Genomic DNA, 21,103 nt, shown 5'->3' with positions numbered 1-21,103 from the left:
ACTTTCATGGATTTCCTTATTAGACTGTATTATTTTGAACCACAGTTGTTTTGCCCTGCAGAACCACAGCAGTGATCAGCCATGTCTCCTCTCAGCTCCTTCCTGCTCATGACCTGTCTGTCCATTTGGTCCATGCCTCCTGCAGGTGAGATTCTTGTTTTATACACATTGAAAATACACTAAGAAGAAAGGTAATAGGACTGAGGATGGGTCATTTATGAACCTTTAACTAAACTGTAATGGTTTTCCCTGATCATTATTTTATATATGTATATTGTGTGATTTATGCATGTTTGACTAACCCTATAATGTCCTGCATTTGAGGTCTTAGACCACAAAAAATTTCCTGTTCCACTTTCCCCCCATCCCCACCCATTATTATCAAGGACACATGCATCTCCAATGCTACAACAATGTGCAGTCTTGACACCGGTACAAATTGACAGGTGAATTAGCCAATCCGAGACACGTTTGGTCCATCTGTGTCAAAATAAAATAAATAAAAACACAGTGGACTGGGATCCTGCAGAATCAATGAGTAAAACATCAAACTGTTAATCTGAAGTGAGGAAACCTGATCGGTCAGCTCTGTCTCAGTTTGACCTTCTGTAGAGAATATACAGAGAACAAGTCGGGACCCCAGGCATTTGTCACTTATCTGACTGGTCACTACCTAAACCCCAGCACCTGCAGCCAATAATGATTCTGGTGCTAGTGCAGCCTCTACAGCTCATTAAATGAAGTCTGGAGGTTCTGAGCTTTCACATGAGACCTGTCCTGTCCATACATATATACATATACTGAGGATGAGACAAACTTGTGCATGCTATATCACCCTCCCTACCTTAAAAAAGACAAAAAATATAGTGAAGTGTGTAAATGTGTGGGTGTGTGTGTGTGTGTGTGTGTGTATGCATGTTTGTGTGTTCTTGCAGAGGGCTTCCACCTGCCGCGCTGTCAGCTGGTGAACCAGACGGTGTCCCTAGAGAAGGAGGGCTGTCCTCGCTGTCACACTGTTGAGACCACCATCTGCAGGGGACACTGTCCCACAAAGGTGCTCTGTCTGGCCTCTCTCACAGCCTCTTTAACCCAGTGTTTAACCCACATGTGCTTTTCTTTCAATAATGTACTGCACACATGTCTCATTTATGCACCTTTTGATATGTGGTTCACACTGATAGCAGTTATAATGTTGGTTTATTCACTATTAGACAAACATGATTCCAGTGGTTTACATCTGATTGTTATGGTTGAACATGATTCAGTATGCTCATATTTCAGCACGCGTGTCACTCATGTCTTTGCAGGACCCTGTGGTCAATCTCCCATTGGGCCACATGTACCAGGACGTGTGCACATACCGGAAGTTTGAATACCGCAAGCTGGAGCTGTCAGACTGCCCCCTGGGGGTGGACCCGGTAGTGCAGTACCTGGTGGCCCTGAGCTGTCACTGCGACCGCTGCTCCATGGACACATCAGACTGCACCTTTGAAAGCCTCCCGCCCGACTTCTGCACGAACGACATCCCCTTCTACTACTGAGCACATACCCACATGAGAGCATACACACAATAAACCTATGCTTCCACAACTGACTTGCTTTTATTTAAAAACAGAATATTGACAGTTTGTACTCAAGTAAAGGTACAGTCACATGAATAATATGTATAAAGTGGTCACAGTAGCTCAGCGGTTGAATGTTCATCATCAGGTCGGGGGTTCAAATCTCATTCTTCACATAAACATTGGCAGAGGTGTTGCATCAAATTCTGGGCTATATTTTAAAAAAGCACAAGGCCCTGGATAAACAGTACTCTTTACCCCCCAGTCTGAAGCCCCTGATCATTGGTAGAACAGTCAGATGGTGGGGTGATTCCAGCGCCCACTGTTTGAGATAAATTGATGTGCAGGACATATGGACAAAAACGTTTGCTGTGTCCTTGGACAAGACACGTAATCCCCCTCGCCCCCAGTGAGTGTATGAATGGGTGAGTCGTTCATTGATGTAAAATACTTTGAGTGTTTATGAGATGTCCTGTTACCAATGACAACATGGTCTATGGCATGTTCACGTTATGTCACTTTTGAAAAGCTTGATTTTCCTAAGTTTTCTACTCACGTTTTAGACTTTTATATAGACAACTTTGACTCTGTGGTTGCAGCTGTGCCTGTGTCACAGTTTCACATTGAATGAGTCAGATTTCTAGCAGCTAAAGACGGTTTGGCTCCTTGTGGGTTGAAGAAGACAAAACAGGTTTTTCACTTGTAATGATGCAGTTTGAACCGTTGTCTCAGTTTGTTCTGGTTAAGCTGGAGAGGGATGCCATTCGGGATTATATTTCTAAAGTGCTGTTTAAAGAGCATACATTGGTTCAACAGGTGGATTCTAGCATTGGTTGGGTCGCTCTGTTCTCTTGTACAGTCTCTGAGAGTTCTCTGCTACTGCCTGATTTCTTTGGCGTGTCTTTCACATGAAACACATCCCACCTTTCGGGAAGCAGATCTTTGTTGAACAGCACAGTGCTCACATAAGACACAAGCAGGATGGTGCCAAAGACCACCAACACGCAGATGGACCTGATGGGCGAGTACTGCACGTAGACCCCGTCCTCCTGCACACACCCGGGGAAGTGGATGGCAGGGGGTAGACCCAGCATAGGCTCCCCACACAAAAGCCTTGAGAGCAGGCCTGTGAAGAAGCCCGCTGCGGCCCCGTACCCGTTGGAGATGCTGACAAAGAGCACACACACGAGTTGGGGGAACATGAGGATGTAGGCGATCTCTCCTCCCAGTACCCAGAAGGCCATGACCCCGGTGTGGAGGAATGTCAGGGAGGCGCCAACCAGTCCGAACATCACCACGGAGCCTCGAATCACCCAGCGCAGCTCCTGCTCTGACGCCTGAAACAACAACGGCAGTGCACATCACAACACTCGCTGAGAGATGCAGGCTGCCACGTACCCCACTACCTGTAAAGTTCAGCTGTTGTTACCTTGGTTCTCAGTATCTTCTTGTAGATATTAGAGGAGAAGATGGATGCAGACGATAAGAGGGCGGAGTCTGTGGATGACATCACAGCGGCGGCCACAGCTCCGATGCCCACCACGGAGATGTAAGGCGGGGTCAGGTGGTGCAGGGCCAGGGGCAGGATCAGGCCCGTCTGCCCGCGCTCATATGGGGGAGGGGAGCCGTACGACGTCTGGTTCCAGTCTGACAAAACACAGTCATGCTATGTTCACACATTCACTTTTAGGACTGCAGTCTGCATTTATGTACACAGGGCCGGCCCAGCCTGTGATCAGACTAAGCAGCTGCTTAGGGCCTCGAGGCCACCAGAGGGCCCCCAAGAGCCCATACATTTATATTTAAAATAGTGATTGAAAAGTTTTTTTCTGAAAACTAAATGACACTCTGGTGTTTATACTAGTCTAAATGTCCCTCTTGAACGATTAGATGTGTTTTATTTCCAGTAACTAGATATATGCTGCCTACATTTTTTTAATTGGGCAGTGGTGTGGACAGCTACGTGTTTACACCGGTGTGAAGGACCCCTCCCCTCAGGTGTGCTCTGGCTGCACTGAGGCAGCAGAGGGGCATGTGACTGGGTGTTTTACAAACTAAAAGACTAAAAAGTTAGTGAAGTTCGGTTTATTTAAAGTACAATGTAACAATGTATGAAGAGCCCAGAGGAAGATTGTTTTGGCGAAAGAGGGACTTTTCAGAGAGGACTCAAAATACACTCCCCTGAAGGATTATTAGGAACACCATACTAATACAGTGTTTGACCCCCTTTGGCCTTCAGAACTGCCTTAATTCTACGTGGCATTGATTCCACAAGGTGCTGAAAGCATTCTTTAGAAATGTTGGCCCATATTGATAGGAGCATCTTGCAGTTGATGGAGATTTGTGGGATGCACATGTTGTGGCTTCACAAATGCTTTGCTGCATTCCTCGGTTGTAACGAGTGGTTATTTCAGTCAACGTTGCTCTTCTATCAGCTTGAATCACTCGGCCCATTCTCCTCTGACCTCTAGCATCAACAAGGCATTTTCGCCCACAGGACTGCCGCATACTGGATGTTTTTCCCTTTTCACACCATTCTTTGTAAACCCTAGAAATGGTTGTGCATGAAAATCCCAGTAACTGAGCAGATTGTGAAATACTCAGACCGGCCCGTCGGGCACCAACAACCATGCCACGCTCAAAATTGCTTAAATCACCTTTCTTTCCGATTCTGACATTCAGTTTGGAGTTCAGGAGATTGTCTTGACCAGGACCACACCCCTAAATGCATTGAAGCAACTGCCATGTGATTGGTTGATTAGATAATTGCATTAAGGAGAAATTGAACAGACGTTCCTAATAATCCTTTAGGTGAGTGTATATCACCACTTTACGTCAGTGGATCTGCAGATAAAACAGGACACACCTCAGAGGGACAGAGGACAGAGAGGATACACCTAAGGGGGACAGAGGACAACAGGTGAGTCCGTTTATTACACTGGCTGTTTTTGGCCGTGGCTTGTCCTTTTGTGGTAATTTATTTAGATAAGCATCTGGCTTTAATATTTCCCACTTCCTCTTTGCCGACTGCTCCACGATAACTGCTAATGAGCTAACGCGCTAACTGCTAACGAGCTAACTGCTAACGAGTCACTGTTAGCATAACAGTGACGGTTGTGTTACTTTTACCAAGGCCACACTTTCACACATATGTTCATGCTGTACGTCTTTTAAAAACTCTGAGCTCGCTCTGTTCAGTCACTAAATGTGTTTGTTAATTACAATAAGTTACAACGCATGTACAAGCAAATAATCAGCAGCACCACTTAGCAACATTAGCATGCTACTACGGTAAACAGACCACTGCGCTGATATCCTCTGTGAACAATAAAAACCTGTTGGAGTCCTAAATATTTGTATATTTCATGTGACAGTCACATGTGATCACAGCTGTGCTTAATGTGCAAAACAGTGAATGTGCAGCTTTATGTCCAGAGCTGCTCTGCGGAGAGATGAGCTGTTAGTCAAACAAGAGGCGGCGCAGATGGTATCGGCTCTTGGTATCGGTAGTCCATTGATGAGTACGAGCTCTGGCACCTGATACTAATATCAGTGCCTGTGCATCTGTACTCATTAATATGTGCATTTAGGCGAAATCTTTCATCCAAAGCCTGACAATAAACATAAAAATAATGTAATCCTAAAATCATCAGATCATTTGGAAGGACTGAACATTAAACAAGAGGATTATAAATCTGATGTTATGTCCAGCTCGTTTCTCTTATACAACTCTTAACTTGGATCACTACTTTGTACTTCTTGAGTGATATGATTTTGAAATAAATGTACTTTAGCTTAAGTACACCATTTGACTACTCTATCCAGTTCTACATTTTATGACATAAAGAATTGATAAATTTAAGATCACTTTAGTCAACTAGAACACAAAATGCACCAGAAACCAAGACAAAATGGCAGACCGCCCTTCTATGTTCTATGTTTTTATACTGTTATACTTGCAGAATTTGCAGTCTTTTTTATCAGTGGTTGTGATGAAGTGGCGAGGGCCCCCGAGGGCAAATTCAGGTTAGAGCCCCCTAAAAGCTAGGGCTGGCCCTGTATGTACACATTCCACTAAAACATACATCATGGTATTTATATATTTATTTTACAAAAAATCTTGCCTATTTTTTTGTTTTAGAATTTTACAAGTTTAGAATTTGACTTACTGGTTGGACACGGGCAGCAGATATGACGTACTTAGAGGTAATTCCATAGACTGTATATATAAATGGACATTGCTAACCTGCTAGCCGCCACGTTCCAAATAGGAAATCAGCATGGACGCACCTCTGGCACCATCGACTCGGCAACAATTCACTTTACATTGGAAAACGGTGGCCCCTCTCTCTATAACTGCTGCTGTCACAGGCTCATCATTTCAGTTTGGTCTACATGATCCTGGGGATTTTATTTTGCTAATATGTCAGTAAAATCAAGATATAAAGATTAGTAACACAAATCAGGTGCCTTCTTTCCTCAAGGTTGCTCCTGTTAATGTTAGCAACAGGTTTGATTGGCAGCGTTGCAAAGCGCCTGCTCCCTGCTAAACCAGCAGTGAGTCTGGAAAGAGGCATTACCTTCAGCAGCCTGGCTCCAGATTGGCTCTTTGGTTAATATGATACTTGCGGTCAGATCTCCGCTCCAAATTCTGCTATAACTGCTTGCCTTGATGAGCTTCATTTGGCTTGAGCCCAACGCTAAGGTGACATCACACTCACTTCGTCCACTTATTTATACAGCTGAGCTCCATATTTGGAATTCTGACCGCAAGTATCATAGCAACCAAAGAGCCAATCAGGAGCAAGGGTGTTGAAGGTAAGGCCTCTTAGAGGAAGTGCATCCATGCTCACTTCCTATTTTGAACATGGTGGCTAGCAGGTTAGCTATGTCCATGTCTAATTGTTGTGAGGTGGAGTACCTGTGGAGGCAGCCACAGCCCCGATGAGCACCGGAGGGATCCCAAAGGTGGGGATGAGGAAGGCGGCAGCGTAGCAGCGCAGTTTGGCTGTGCTGGAGGAGGAGGCCGACAGCGTCCTCTGGTGGAAGCTCTGAAAGCCCAGGTCCCCCACACTCTACAAGTACACGAGCACACATCAGGGCTTCAGTGGTGTCACAGGTTTGAGGAGCGATGTCCAGTTCTTTCAGTGCACCCATGAACTAAGGTGCTCCAAGTAAAGCTTCATCTGTCTGAATAACAAACTTAAAGTGCAAACAACAGGTTTTCATGTTTTCTTAATTCTGACCTGGTTTGGTGGATAGTACCTGTGCCAAATATTTAGTTTTACATCAGTTAAGTGATTAGATTAGTTAAAAAAAAGTGCAGAAGTTAAAACGGAAATGATTCTTTGCAGCTGATTTCATTCACTTTCACTGGGGATGTGCAGTTAACTGTAAGCACTGCTCTGTCTGAAGCTCAAGAAACAGTTTTAACACAATCTGATCTGAAAAAGCTGACTTGTTTGGAACTACAACAGATGAACTGATTTGTGTTGTCTCAACAGATTTACAAAGAGGGATTGTGCAAAAGATTTGCTTTCTCCCATTTTATAATGTTCCCTTATCCCTAACATGTCTGAAGAGGTTTTATTTGTCATCCATGCATGTTTGAGTAATCTTGTGATGTCTTCCGGGACCTATTTGAACTCTCCATACGGTTAGCTGTAAGATTATATGAATTTCTCCGCCCACAAACCTACATCACCCATGCTCCCACATGACAATTCTCCATAAATATACAAAAACATGATGCAAAACTGTACAAAGAAACTTGACAAACCTGATGTGATGTGCAGTAGTGGTTGTGTTGTGTATCGCTCTGAAGGGGGAGTGGCTTAAGGCTGGGACCAAAGGGAGGGGAATATAGCATTTTCAAAACAATTTCATACTCCATAGAAGTAAAATCCCCCCTCTTTAATACCCCATAACCACTGTAGCTACTCTAAGCTCTAAGGAGTCAACCACAGCCTCCGCCCACTCTATGCCCTGCCGTCAGTCAAGTAGAAGGTTATATGGGGTAAATGCCCAAGCCTTTCACAGCTCATAGGAGTGTCAAAGCAGCAGCCAGACTACATACCAACAGGAGGAAGATATCGAGCCACCTCCAGACCGTGCCTGCGCTCAGGCTGCCCACCCACGGAGCCTGGAAAGTGTGGTTAAAGGAGGTGGTGCTGATATCCACAGAGGAGGGGCTCATGAGGAGGAACGGTACACACAGCCACTGCAGACAAGAGCCAGAGGAACAGGCCTGTTTTAACTTCCAAAAATATGCCCCCCCCCTTCCCCCCCAGATACCATGTAAACATGTTTAAATCAAATATAGCTTTTACTGATAACAATTGTGATGCTGATTTATCCTTAATTACAAAATCATCAGCTGTATGGCCAAGTTGTTATGTTAAATTATGTTACAATTTGGTGTTTTGGTTCTCATGACAATTTTCCAATCAGAAAGCACAAAGAACCTCACATGGCTCTCATTTGGGCTGCCAGTTTCAGCTAAAATCCAGTTGATTTAAAACTAAAATGCCTCTCTCTGATCTGAATGCACCTAAACCCCAGCACCAGCATATATAATATATATAAACACATTTAAATGATTTTTAAAATGTAAAAAAAGTTCAGTAAAGGTATATGCGAGATGAATGCATGACATGGTACACAGGACCAGTAGCTCAGACTTGTCCTTGGAAGAACTTTTCAAAATGATCTGATAAGACAGGAGAGTCAGAAGTGACGACAGGATGGAGACAGGCTGAACCACACTCTGTTCAGTCCTTTGTTCAAACTTATTTTCGACTTCTGATGTCTAAAACCAGACCCAATACCGTAACACATTACATTCACATCATGTTTGTGAGTGTTGTTTAGGTTCTGCAGCTCATTTCAAACACTCAGTATATTGATAGTATCTTGTGTTTTATCTACAAGGCTCTGTAGTACTTACACCACTACTAATTATAAAGCATTTTATTGTCCAAGAATCAGCAAGTGCACGGTTACCATACTAATTGCGTTTTAAAATCATTTTTATAAACTCATTGTGGTGAATAATTTGGGTGTTCTGAATGCATAAGATAAGCGAGGGATGATTTTGGACCACTGTTTTTCATGTTTTTAAGAGCCTTGAGCTCTTTTCAAAGATGTAGATGGATTTACACCCTTTATTCAGCTCTAGGGAGTGGTCCAAATATGACTACATTATTGCAGATACAATGTAGGTCTGAACGCGTCAGTGTGGTCTTACAGAAGTGATGAAGATGAGAACCAGTTGGATGATGTCCGTGTAGGCCACAGAGTAGAGTCCTCCCAGCAGAGTGTAGGTGATGGCCACAGCTGCAGAGATCCAGATGCTCACAGTGTAGGACAGGTCCAGGATCACACTCATGGTTACACCTGGAACACACAGAACAATATATAAGACAATCTGTACACAAAGTAAGTGCTTTACAGAATAAGAAAGACATTAAAATCACAATACAAACAAATGAAAACATTAATAATCATCATAAAGTTAACATTAAAAAAGAAAAATGCAGAAAAAACCTGGAGCAGTCCTGGAACATCTTCAGGTAGACTGTTCCAGGTTTTAGCTGCATAAAACTGAAAAGCCGATGTTTAGGCCTGATCCGGGGCACCAGCAGGAGGCCGGGACTAAACCAGAACTAAACCAGTACTAGAGCAGGAGGCCGGTCCCTGAAGTCCTCAGAGTGTGAGATGGTTCAAAGTTGGCTTTAAATGCAGCATCATTCAGGAATACTTAGTCTTTTGAAAATATAATTTAAGTATTTATCAACATTTTACCAAATTTTATACTGAATAAACTGACCCTGGATTTGGTGTTCCACAAACAAGTCTTATATTCTCTACCCTGCAGCAAAATGTACCAGCTTAAACTACAGTGGTCCGGTCTATGTGTCAGGGATCACATATGACATTCACACTAGTTATTATTATTATTATTATTATTATTATTATTATTATTATTATTATTATTATTATTGGCCCTTAAGAACCTTGGTGAATATGCTTAATTTACCATAAGTAATAAAAGACGTTTTCTTTCTTTTACCAGAATCTGACCCAACCTGAAGAAGTGGCTTGGATGAGCAGCCAAACGTCTTCACTTAAAAAACAATTTGTCCAGTTGACAGATTTGAATTTTTTCTTTTACTACGAATCAGACCTGAATGACTGAGGGATTACACAGACACCATAAGCAGTACTATTTGTAACAACTTTAAAGTTTTTACTATCTATGTTCTAATGTTGTTTCCTCATCACAAACAGACCAGGAGTTGTGTTTTGTTTCATTCACATGTTTAAGACACAAACCCTGTATATTTAGACTTAGACTTAGAGTTCTTCTCTCAAACACTGTTCCACCAGTCGAATTCATAATATGCAACTTGGCTCCAAATTGGCCTCTATAACTGCTCTAGCCTCGATGAGCTTCATTTGACTGGAGTCGAACACTGTGGGTAATGTCACACTCACTTACTCCACTCCTTTATACAGTCTATGGTCCACCCTTCATGACAGTTAGCATCTACAAACACAAGTTCCTTCCAGCGAAACTTGAGTCCAGTCTCATCCTGGGCATTACTGTTAACCCTGTGTGCCCCCATGCTTCACCTAGACTGATGAGTGTGGACGTGACCCAGATGATTTCAGACAGCAGAGGGCCCACCGACAGCAGCCCGCACAACACGTCTCCATATTTGGTGTGGAAGGGGTCCATCATGGTCACGTACTTCCTGTCCCTCATGGGCTCGGCGAAGAACACGCCTCCTGCACAGAGCACACAGGTCATGATGGTCAAGATGATGAGGTGGTCTACAAGAAGAATCATCTAAGGACCCTGTTCCCTCATACCAGCACACGCCATATTGTCCACTCTGTAAATGTGACATGATCTAGGCCAATGGTTTATGTCACAAAGATTACAATTTCAGCTTACTAGATAGATTTTTACTTCCTTAAAATGTGAAAAACAGAACTAGTTTGTTTATATTAAAGAGGGGGTATTATGCACATTTGACTTTTTGGAGCTTTCTCCCAGGTTATAACATTATTCCTTCATGAAAAACATGCCTGAAGAGATTTTAGATGTCATCCATGCATGTTTGAGTAATCTATTTATCTCTCCCGGGCCCCATTCAAACCCGTGAGCCTCTAAAAGGTTTCACCCACAAGCCTACGTCACTCATGGTCCCACACGACAGTTTTCCATAAATATACAAACACATGATACAAAACTGTACACAACAACTTGACAAACCCGATGCATTATGCAGTACTGTAATTTCATTAGTGGGATGCACGCTCATTGTGTTGTGACAGTGCTCTGAAGGGGGAGTTACTTAGCACAGAGAGTAAAGAGAGGAGAGAAACTTATAAAACATGTCAATATGTTGTTTTTGGCGACTATAGCATTTTCAAAACAATAAAAGTAGCATGGTGATTTAAAATGTATTATGTGTTACAGTTAATACCCCATAGAAGCAAAATACCCCCTCTTTGAAACCCCATAGACGTAAAATACCCCCTTTCTTTTGTTGCAGTCTAGAACTTATTCCACACTTCCTAACACATTCAGAGCATCCTAATTATTCACAGTGAATAATTATTCACTGCTCTGAATAATTATTCACCGATCTGAATAATTATTCACCGCTCTGGTCTCTGGAAGTTTCACAACAGAGCAGAGTAAAGCTAAAGTAAGGACAGCAATAATTAGCATGTTAACAGTGCACTTCCTGTTTCTGTTTTATAATCTCATTTTGACCTTAAAAAGTGCTTTTAAAATATATTTGTTGTCAGGCAAAACACATTTTGCCCAACCACATGGAAATAAATTGGGTGCAGCAGTGTTACATGTGCACTATGGACATTTTCTGAAGTATTTCTGGTGCTGACTGTTTCCATGGTGATGTTATTGCTTTGTTGAGAATGTTCCCCTGTATGGCATTAAACTATAGCATTTGATCAGTTGCTCAAAAATATCTTGAAAAACAGATGTTCTTACTATAAGCGGGGTCTCCTCTCCATAGATCTGAACAGTAACTTGATCTAGAGGTGCCACCATCGAAAGATAAGGTTAATGCCATGCTGACGAACATTTTCATCTAAGCAAAACAATAAAGAAAAGAATAAAACAATGGTGAGGTCTTACCGAGGATGAAGGCGACGGTGGCGGCCAATGGCATCACAGCCCAGAGCAGCCCCTGTCCCGGGTCGTACACGGTCTCTGCTGTCCCGATGATGAAGGTCCCTCCTACCCACGTGGCTACACACACACACATAAACACAGACACACATACACACATACAGACACACACGCAGACACACAGGGAAGTACACAACAATGCATTCCAGTATAAGTACCACTGCATAGGTTAGAGTGAGGTAATAGTAGGTCTGTGTTATACCCTAAAGGCTCATGAGCACACTCCTTATAACTGTCAGGCTGTGTCGCCAAAGAGGAGGTATTTTATGTCTATGAGGTAATAACTGCTATATATTTAGATCACCATGTTTCCTTTTATTATTTTGAAAATGCTATATTCACCAACGTATTAACATGTTTTACATTCATTTTTGACACTCCAGTTCTCCCTTCTCTTTACTCTCCATGCTAAGTCACTCCCCTTCAGAGAGCTAGCACAACACAATCAGCATGTATCCCGCTAATGAAACTACAGCGCATCACATCAGGTTTGTGAAGTTGTCTCCTAAAGAAGAGCAGTCTTGATGCCACAGTATTGAACAATTATTGACTGATCTCAAATCTGCTGTTTTTAGGCCAACAACTTACCAACAACTTATTAACTTCCTCAAAATGAACAACTCCTTTGATGTCTTCCAATCAGGTTTTAGACCCCACCACAGCACTGAGACTGCTCTTATCAAGGTGACAAATGACATCCGCCTGAACACTGATGCAGGCAAAGGCTCAGTCTTGATCCTGTTAGATCTGAGTGCTGCTTTTGACACTGTTGATCATGGGATTCTCTTACAGAGACTAGGGGACTGGGTGGGCATCTCTGGTACGGCACTAAACTGGTTCAAGTCTTATTTAGAAAACAGGGAGTACTTTGTTGAAATTGGAAAATGTACATCAGATAAAATGTCCCTGACCTGTGGGGTGCCCCAGGGTTCAATCCTGGGACCCCTGCTGTTCAATCTCTACATGCTGCCGTTAATACGCAGCAATAATGTGTCTTACCACAACTATGCAGATGACACTCAGATCTATATCTCACTGGCAGCAGGTGAATATGGACCAGTGGATTCAGTCTACCACTGCATCCAACAGATCAGTGTGTGGATGTGAAACAACTTTCTTCTGCTAAACTCAGACAAGACTGAAGTCATCATCTTTGGCCCACAGAAACATAGAGAAAGTGTCAGCAGTCACCTCCAGTCTCTCTCTCTAAAACCTTCAAATCAGGCTAGAAATCTAGGGGTAACAATGGACTCAGACTTGAACTTTAACAGCCACATCAAATCAATAACATCTGCAGCTTTTTACCACCTAAAAAACATTGCAAAAATCAAAGGTATACTGTCAAAGCCAGACTTAGAGAGACTTATCCATGCATTTGTCTCCAGTAGGTTAGACTACTGTAACGTCCTGCTCACTGGCCTCTCCAAAAGAGCCTTAAGACAGCTGCAGTACATCCAGAACACTGCTGCTCGAGTCCTGACTAGAACCAGGAAGTACGAGCACATAAGTCCTGTGCTCAGGTCTCTGCACTGGCTTCCTGTAGCTCAAAGAATAGACTTTAAAGCAGCTCTGATTGTGTATAAGTCTCTCCATGGCCTAGGTCCAAAGTATATCTCCGACATGTTAGTGCCATATGAACCATCTCGCAATTTGAGGACTTCAGGGACCGGCCTCCTGCTGGTGTCCAGAGTCAGGACTAAACATGGGGAATCAGCGTTTCAGTTTTATGCAGCTAAAACCTGGAACAGTCTTCCTGAAGATGTGAGACAGGCCTTGACTTTGACGATATTTAAATCCAGGTTCAAAACGGTTCTGTTTAGCTGTGCATACGACTGAAAGGTTTTTATTCTGCACTCTTCTTTTTTAATGGTAAATTTATGATGACAAAAAAAACATGGACTGATGGACTTTTATTAGACATAGTAAAGTGACAGGAAAGTATTTGAGAAGTGACAGGAAAGTTGTTTTTTTTTTTTTTTTTTTAAAGTAATGGGAAAGTTCTTAAACTGAGCAAGACAGTGTTTAAAGAGTGCGAGAGAGAGTTTTTAAAGGGTGCAAACAAGTGGGTGAGAGAGTTGCAGATTGGGTGATTATTTATGTTTTGATTTGTGTGATTTTAATGTCTTTCTTATTCTGTAAAGCTCTTTGAATTACCTTGTGTACGAATTGTGCTATACAAATAAACTTGCCTTGCCTTGTTGTTCTATTTTCTAGTAAGAAAACGAGGGATTATATAGATTAAGGCCACAATAATGACAATATAAAAGAAAGTACTACCATTTAATGTTGAAAATCACATTCCGTTTTTATTTTAATCTGTATTGGGGATCACATCTATTCCTTAGTATTGTCAAAGATTTATACCTTAAAAAACACGCATTCACTCAAAAAAATGAATTGTGGCTGTTGTTACTTTTACTAAAGTGTATTTTGTAGTTTTTATTTAAACACTTTGATTTTTCACATATTTTTGACATGCTTATGTAAATATTATGAAATACATTCAATATTTGGCATTACTCAAGGCTATATGCAAGGGATTACTCAACACTCTTAAGTAAAATGTTTGAGTTATGTCCTTCTGGTATTCCGTATTTGATTTGATTTTTTTTGCCCGCTCAAATGTGATCACACACGCATGCGCTAATTTCACCTGCCCTGATCAACGAGACCTGACAATCTTTGGAGTTTTCTCTCAAATTTATTGGTAAGTAAAACTTTATTAACTTTGATATACTTTATATCGTTATTTATCCGGACATTTCGGCTGTATATAATATTCATGATTCGTCACGAGCATGTATTGAACGCTAAATTGAGGGAATAGTTTGGTTAGCATACTTTTTGCACTACAGACTGGGGCTGCTGCACGTGCTACACTGGCGTGGGGGAGAATGGGAAGAATGTATGAGCGCGGGGCGGACCGGCCGGTCGGTCGGTCGGTCGGTGTGTGTGTGAGCGGAGACCAGCGGAGACCAAATGAAAGCTGTAGTGGTGCGTGCGAAGGCGGCGATGGGCAGGCACAACCGCCGTGATGACGTGACTGCGGAGCCTCGCGCTGTATCCCGGTGAAGAGGGAGACTGAATAAGGAATTCGGCTATTATCTTTTTGTAAATACTTCGATAGGGTTTGAGCATGCAGGATCACTCCTGCCGTTGTATTACAAGTAGAACAAATAATAAATCTTCCCTCCATTTTGTAATAAGATTTTGTATGCATATTTTAATGATCAAATCAATTAGTTTCATGTATAGACTTATCATGAAATTATGGAACATGTATCTAATGTAGTCTTTTATAAAGTTATTGTAATGACCATAAGACAAGATAAAACTATCTACACAGATAGAAATTTGGAAATTTGTGAAATTTAAATTTTTTACATTTATAATTTTACTTCCTCATTGTAAACAATGACATACTTGGTAATTACCTTAGCAACCATGTTTTACACTGGGCCAAAATTAAGAATTGTTAATTTGACAAAATTACATCAGAACACACATTTCTTTTTAAACTTTTTCAGATAAAAAACATTTTAAACACCACCAAGCTTACAGGCTATATACATTTATAATTTGGTATTTGGGGCAGGAAAAAAAAAAAAAAAAATTAAATACATTTTTATTTCACTGTCTTCTAGATTAATGCAGAGTTCAGACGAATCACCACAATGCCATTGGCCTCAAAGTTCATGTCACAGCTGGATCTTTATGCTCCTAAACTGATGAAAATCTTTAGAAAGAAGGGAGGAAAACCTGGACGGAAGATAACAGAAATCATGACAGGAATTAATGAGGTTTGTCATTTTAAACTTGGAAATAATTTCATTACTCAGAACCACCACTTTCATTTTATTAAAATCTATTTAAATAGTGTACACAGCAGGGGTCTCCGACTTGTCGCTCAGGAGCTACTAGTTGTGCTCCACATGCTGTATTGAATAATTCAAATTAGATCTAACACATGCCCTATATAACCACTGTAAATGTATATTTAGCTAGCTAAAGATGTTTGTATGTTTCCAACTAAGGCTTACTATTGCTGTTATTACAACTGTTATTTTTGGTTTGTAAAAGTGTCTCTCTAGGAGATAAAGGTTGTATTAGGTGTGCCTTGAAAACATTTCCAATAAATTAGTTACTATTTATAAATGGATGTATTAGACTGTTAACATCTCAACATAATGGTTTTTAACAATATATTTTGTACAGCTAACCAGCTAACATTAATACAGTCTTTATAGGATATTTTTTTTGTTTTTATAAAAAGTGTAAAAAACATTTATAAATGGTGGTCACAGAATGTCTTCAATCCAAAAAAAGTGTGCCGTCGCTTAAAAAGTTGAAAAATACTGTATATTAAAGTATAAAAAAGTTGATATTTAAAATTTTACATTTTAAGTTTAAATCAGAATATTATTGTTATTGTATTTTTAAAAATATAAAATGGTTTTAACATTTGGCACATATAGAACATACAGAATGAATAAAGTCGCGTTAAAGTATGAAATCCCTGCATAGGTCCTAATTTACTCCCAAATTTAATTTTATTTATTTATTTATTTTTCAGAGAGACTCCATTGACCAAAGAAGATGTTGTACCCTGAAGGCCCTTTCTGTTTATCTGAATGAAGATCCAAGCAACATGATAAAAGAATATGTAGTAAGTTTATTGTATGAAATGTTAATTTTAATAATAATAATAATAATACTATTTTGAGGAAAATATCAGAATTTTACTTACTTATTGTTAATGACTAATGGTTTTGGTATAACGTATCTATGGGTGTAAAGATTTATTTGTGTCCAGCAGAAAAGCATATTTTGGTACTTTAGTCTTATAAAGATGGACCCCTGGTGTTGGGTCTTAGTCACTGTCCGCATCAAAGGTGAGACAACTACAGTCCTCTTATTTCCTCACCCCCACCACCACCACACCTGTGTCCCTCATTCTTTAAGTCGAGAATGTTTATATCTCTTATAAAAAGAATACGTTGATGTTATTGGAAAAACTTGTACAGTGAACCTTTGTTTATGGTGGGGGTTTACGTTCCGAATATAACCTGGGATAAATTAAATCCGTGAAATAGTGCTGTAGCGTCTTTTTCTACTGAAGGCTGCGCAGGAGTGTTTCTCAGAGAGAAGAACATTGTCATGGGTCATTGTTGGTAATCTTTCTTTTTCTGAGCAAGAAGATTTTTATAAACGGACATGACACCTTCCATTAAGTTTGAGAACTGTTATGAATGACATGACACAAGTTCAATTCTTGTGCCGATCTAGAACACAATGCACGGTAAAAAAAAAAAATGCGAAGTCGGTGAAGCGCGTTATAGTTTGCGTTCACTGTAATAAAACATTTTTTGTGTGTCTTTTTTTAGAATATTGATTTCCTTAATGCCCAGCAACAAATGCCAAAGACCTCTATTGGCATTTATGCCATCCTGCATGAAGGGGATGATGGCGGCAAGGAAGATCCAGAGGATGTGGGAATCATCATTGAGGGAGTCTCTGTACTGCAGGATCTTCGTGAGGTTGCCACTGCTTTCCCTTTGCTCTTTGGACTGATCAACTTGAACTACCCACGGGATCTCAAGTACACTTTTGAATTTTACCAAAAGGTGTTGGAGCTTGATAACAAAAAAATGTCAAACAAAATCCAAATTCTAAAAAACAAGCTTCTTGAGTAGATTAGCTGACCATATTTTACAACTTTTTCTTTTTTTAAGATGGGCTGCTGTTCTTTCAGTGTTTACTTTGCACTAGAGGTTGGAAATATGAACAAAAATGTATGTATTTATTTTTTGGTGATCTCAGATGAGCAGTAAGCCAAGTGTAAACAATCAAATTTAAATTTCCAAATCAGGATTACTGAAAACATTTTTGAAATGCTTTACTTACTTTTTGATTAAAAAACAACTTTATTTTATTTAAAATATTCTTTGCTAAAAAGGAACACGTTAAGTAGACTTTAGTACATTCCAATAAGTTCAATGTATTATTTTTTTAAGTTTTAAATTTGCTCGTTAAAGTTCATTATTGCAAATTGCAAGTCTGTGATGATTTTTCACAATTTTAGTCAATACATTAATACACTTGTTCACAATGTTCAAAGATGGTTTCCAGAATGCTACTGCAAAAATGTTCAAATGAAGTGTATTATTGATGAAAGTTTGAAAATATCTGCCTATTTTGCAGATATTCATAAACATTCACAATATCTCAAATTTGATATTAATATCAATATTTATATTTTTAGTAGGTGCTACTTTGCACCATATGTGTTGGTTTGGGACAAAATGTTGTCCTTTTCATACATATTTTTACTTTTTTCACAATCTTATCTGTTGTTTGCTAAGTTAATTTTTCAAACAAGGACAGCTATTTTAGAAAGGTTATCTTATGTTTTTAGAATAGACCCTATTCACTTAAAGAGGACTGCCCTAAAGAGGCGTGTTTACAAATTTTATTGTTTGCAGGTTGGTTGCTCTTTGTAAAGTTAATTCTTCACAATTGGGAAGCAGTTTTATAAAACTTCATGTTGCACTTTTCAAGTAAAAAAAAAAAAAGTTAGTTTTGAGATGTAAAAATGTGTGCTAGTTTTGCACTAAAGCATGGTTTTAGAATGTCATGTTCTAAAAAAGACAATAAATGAAGAATTGTAAAATTATTCCTGATGCTGTTTTTTGTTCACTTCTGGGAAACTTGACTTGCTTTTGTAAGCGATACTTAGCAATGTTGCGTCATCCGGTTGCATGCAACTGCACTGAGTAAATATGAATGTGTTTTATTCATAATATTAAGTTACTGTAGTGATGTTAATTCTATTTAATGGTATTTAATACAAGTTACTTAATATGTTTGAATTAGGGTTAAGAACGCAAATTCTTAAGATTTACCTAAGCATCTTGAGTAATTACTATTAAGTATTTTATAAAGGGATTACGCAATGCATTTATGTAGTTTTACCCAATAAGGTTGAGTATTAACTATGTAATGAAAATATCTAGTATATATTTAATCCATCTACATAGACCCTATTGAAGTATGTTAAGTATGTACTATATAAGCATACTTTACAACAATTACTCAATGTGATTGCGTGCAACCGGATGACGCAATGCTTTTAAGTAAATCCAAAGAATTATTTTTTTGAGTGTTCTTTAAGTCCACAGATCTGACCTGTTACTTGGACTGGTGAGATCAGATCAAATAAATCCAGTGTGTTTACATCTGTGCCAGGTCAAATAAATCCCCATGGAGACAAGCAGGTGTTGGAACACCTTTAACTCCAGCACTTATCACCACTCTGAGCACGGTGCCCCCTGCAGACTCACCGGTGGTAGTGAAGATGCCCACCACAAGGCTGATGTTGCGGTCTCCCAGCAGAGCCATATCACTGTGCTGGGCTTGGGTCCGGCTTTGGTCCCGCCTGGACTTCACCGAGGCCCAGATCCCGATGGCCAGGACCAGGGCGTAGAAGACCAGGGTGGCGATGAGTCCCGGGATGTTCAAAGCCATGTTAACATGCAGACATAAGAGCGTGTGATGAAGGGTCTGAGGCACAGACGGCTAATGCTAAACCTGTAGAGCAGGTAGCGTTTAAAGGGCGGGGCTTGACTTGGGTCTTATACAACCTGCTACAGGGCATTTTGGAACAAGTAAAATGAGGCTAGGGTGTAAAAATTAACAAATGAAGAAATAACATCAAGTACAAATACAGCAAAACCTCAGAATAACTTCAACTACTGCTACTATGTACTTTTACTATTACTGATTAAGTTACTGCTATAGGAATGTAATCGTTTGGCTAGCAACCTTAGCAGTTCAGTGAGGAACAGAGCAGAGCTGAGACAGTTTGTCCAGTGCAGACCCAAGTGTAGTTATTGAACAACAAAGATATTTACAAAAACAAGAACAATTTTAAAAGAATCAGCATGGCAGTACCTGCTATACATACAGCACCCTCCCTTAGCCAACTGAGGTTTGCTCCTTTTATAGAGCACCCCCCTAATTGGCTGAGCCCACTCTGTAGTACAGGTAAGTTTTCCCACATCCAATTCTATTGTTAAAAATGTGCTCTAATCAAACACTGTAAATATTTATTCAATTAAGTTGTTTGTTAAAATGGAGCTCTATGTTTAATTTATTTATTTTAACAGTGAACACTAACTAGACACCCAAAAAGTTAAAATATAGGACACCCCTCCTTGTTAGCACCCAGCTGTCTGCCCTGGAACCTTCTTAAGGTGCTTCGGCTCCCCAGGGACTCATTTGGCCGAAACACCTAAGGCAGACAACGTGGGGAAGTAAAAATTTGCAACAATTCAATTATAATCAATTAACTGATACAATATTTATCAATAAAACATTTTAAACTTTTGTGTATATTGTCATTTCTTTGTTTCTAGTCTCAAATATAGGCCCATGTAATGGACTAGCTACATTACAAGGAAATAACACTAAGAACAAAACCCACAAAGCCTCACAGCAATTTCAATCACTGCTAGTACTACACAAACACACTACTTTTACTGTAACTGCTAAAGTTTGGAAGTAACACTGAGTGCAGAACCCACCAATCTTTATGGTATAAGTTACCACACAACTTCAGCTACAGCTAGTACTACTACTACTGGTCTGGGAAAGTATAAAACCCACAAATTATGCCTGTGTAATCCCTCAGTCGTCCAGGTCTGATCCATACTAACTATTCCTTACATAGCAGGTGAGTCTGAAGACTTTCAGACAGTATGAGATTCCAGTCCATTTCAAACCCACAAACACTTCAAGACAAAACCTGGTTCACCCAAAGGACAAAACCCCGAGCCAGTGAGCGTTACATTGGAGAAACTAAACAGCTACTCCATAAGAGGATGTACCAACACCGGCGTGAGAGCTCCTCTGGACCCTAGTCCGCCGTGCATCTCCATCTCAAAGCCACTAACCACTCCTTTGAAGATAGTGAAGTTCAGATCTTAGCCAGAGAAAAGAAGAGTTTGAGAGGGGAGTTAAAGAAGCTATTTTTGTTTGGAAAGGGAATCCTTCCCTGAACAGGAATGGGGCCTGAGACACAGTTTATCTCTGATTTATAACTCCATCCTCAGACCCAAAGCAAACAAAGGAAACAAAGAAAAAAAGAGCTAGCCAGTAGGCTTGTTAAGGCTTATTGATTATGCTAAGTAGGTCTCAGGCTAGTTAGTCCCTCTCTTCAGATAGATATAAGGCAGTATCCACCAGCATTCTGACCATAGCTGAGGAAGCGGTTTGGATGAGCAGTGAAACGTCTTCACTCCTACAACTTTTTGTC

General features: G+C 40.3%; 2 protein-coding genes across 2 annotated transcripts; one reads left to right on the top strand and one right to left on the bottom strand.

Annotated features, from left to right (window-relative positions):
• The first annotated feature begins 58 nt into the window (after positions 1-58).
• On the top strand, positions 59-1,541 carry lhb (luteinizing hormone subunit beta). Its single transcript, XM_033979616.2, has 3 exons — positions 59-145; positions 936-1,054; positions 1,308-1,541. The coding sequence occupies exons 1-3, from the start codon at positions 82-84 to the stop codon at positions 1,539-1,541; spliced, it is 417 nt and encodes a 138-aa protein (XP_033835507.1). The 5' UTR covers positions 59-81.
• Positions 1,542-2,324: 783 nt separating this feature from the next.
• Positions 2,325-19,335, bottom strand: LOC117382909 (high affinity choline transporter 1-like). The gene is made up of 8 exons (XM_033980149.2): positions 19,131-19,335; positions 11,737-11,850; positions 10,197-10,352; positions 8,809-8,957; positions 7,639-7,782; positions 6,484-6,637; positions 2,992-3,209; positions 2,325-2,899 (listed from the first exon to the last, which is right to left on the bottom strand). Exons 1-8 carry the CDS (start codon positions 19,312-19,314, stop codon positions 2,372-2,374), a joined length of 1,647 nt encoding a protein of 548 aa, XP_033836040.1. The 5' UTR covers positions 19,315-19,335; the 3' UTR covers positions 2,325-2,371.
• Positions 19,336-21,103: the final 1,768 nt, after the last annotated feature.

The sequence above is a fragment of the Periophthalmus magnuspinnatus genome, chromosome 15 (genome assembly GCF_009829125.3).
Source record: "Periophthalmus magnuspinnatus isolate fPerMag1 chromosome 15, fPerMag1.2.pri, whole genome shotgun sequence".
Taxonomy (NCBI): Eukaryota; Metazoa; Chordata; class Actinopteri; order Gobiiformes; family Gobiidae; genus Periophthalmus; species Periophthalmus magnuspinnatus.
The sequence above is the reverse complement of the archived record's forward strand: the minus strand, read 5'-3'. Positions and strand labels throughout refer to the sequence as shown.

Bases quoted from the DNA above. Each gene is read 5' to 3' on its own strand.
- lhb (XM_033979616.2), top strand. From the start codon at position 82: ATGTCTCCTCTCAGCTCCTTCCTGCTCATGACCTGTCTGTCCATTTGG. The intron at 146-935 runs GTGAGATTCTTG...GTGTTCTTGCAG, and splicing joins TTGGTCCATGCCTCCTGCAG to AGGGCTTCCACCTGCCGCGC. The intron at 1,055-1,307 runs GTGCTCTGTCTG...ATGTCTTTGCAG, and splicing joins GGGGACACTGTCCCACAAAG to GACCCTGTGGTCAATCTCCC.
- LOC117382909 (XM_033980149.2), bottom strand. From the start codon at position 19,314: ATGGCTTTGAACATCCCGGGACTCATCGCCACCCTGGTCTTCTACGCC. The intron at 10,353-11,736 runs GTAAGACCTCAC...TGCTCTGTGCAG, and splicing joins CACCGTCGCCTTCATCCTCG to GAGGCGTGTTCTTCGCCGAG. The intron at 8,958-10,196 runs GTGAAGCATGGG...TGTGTGTTCCAG, and splicing joins GTCCACACTCATCAGTCTAG to GTGTAACCATGAGTGTGATC.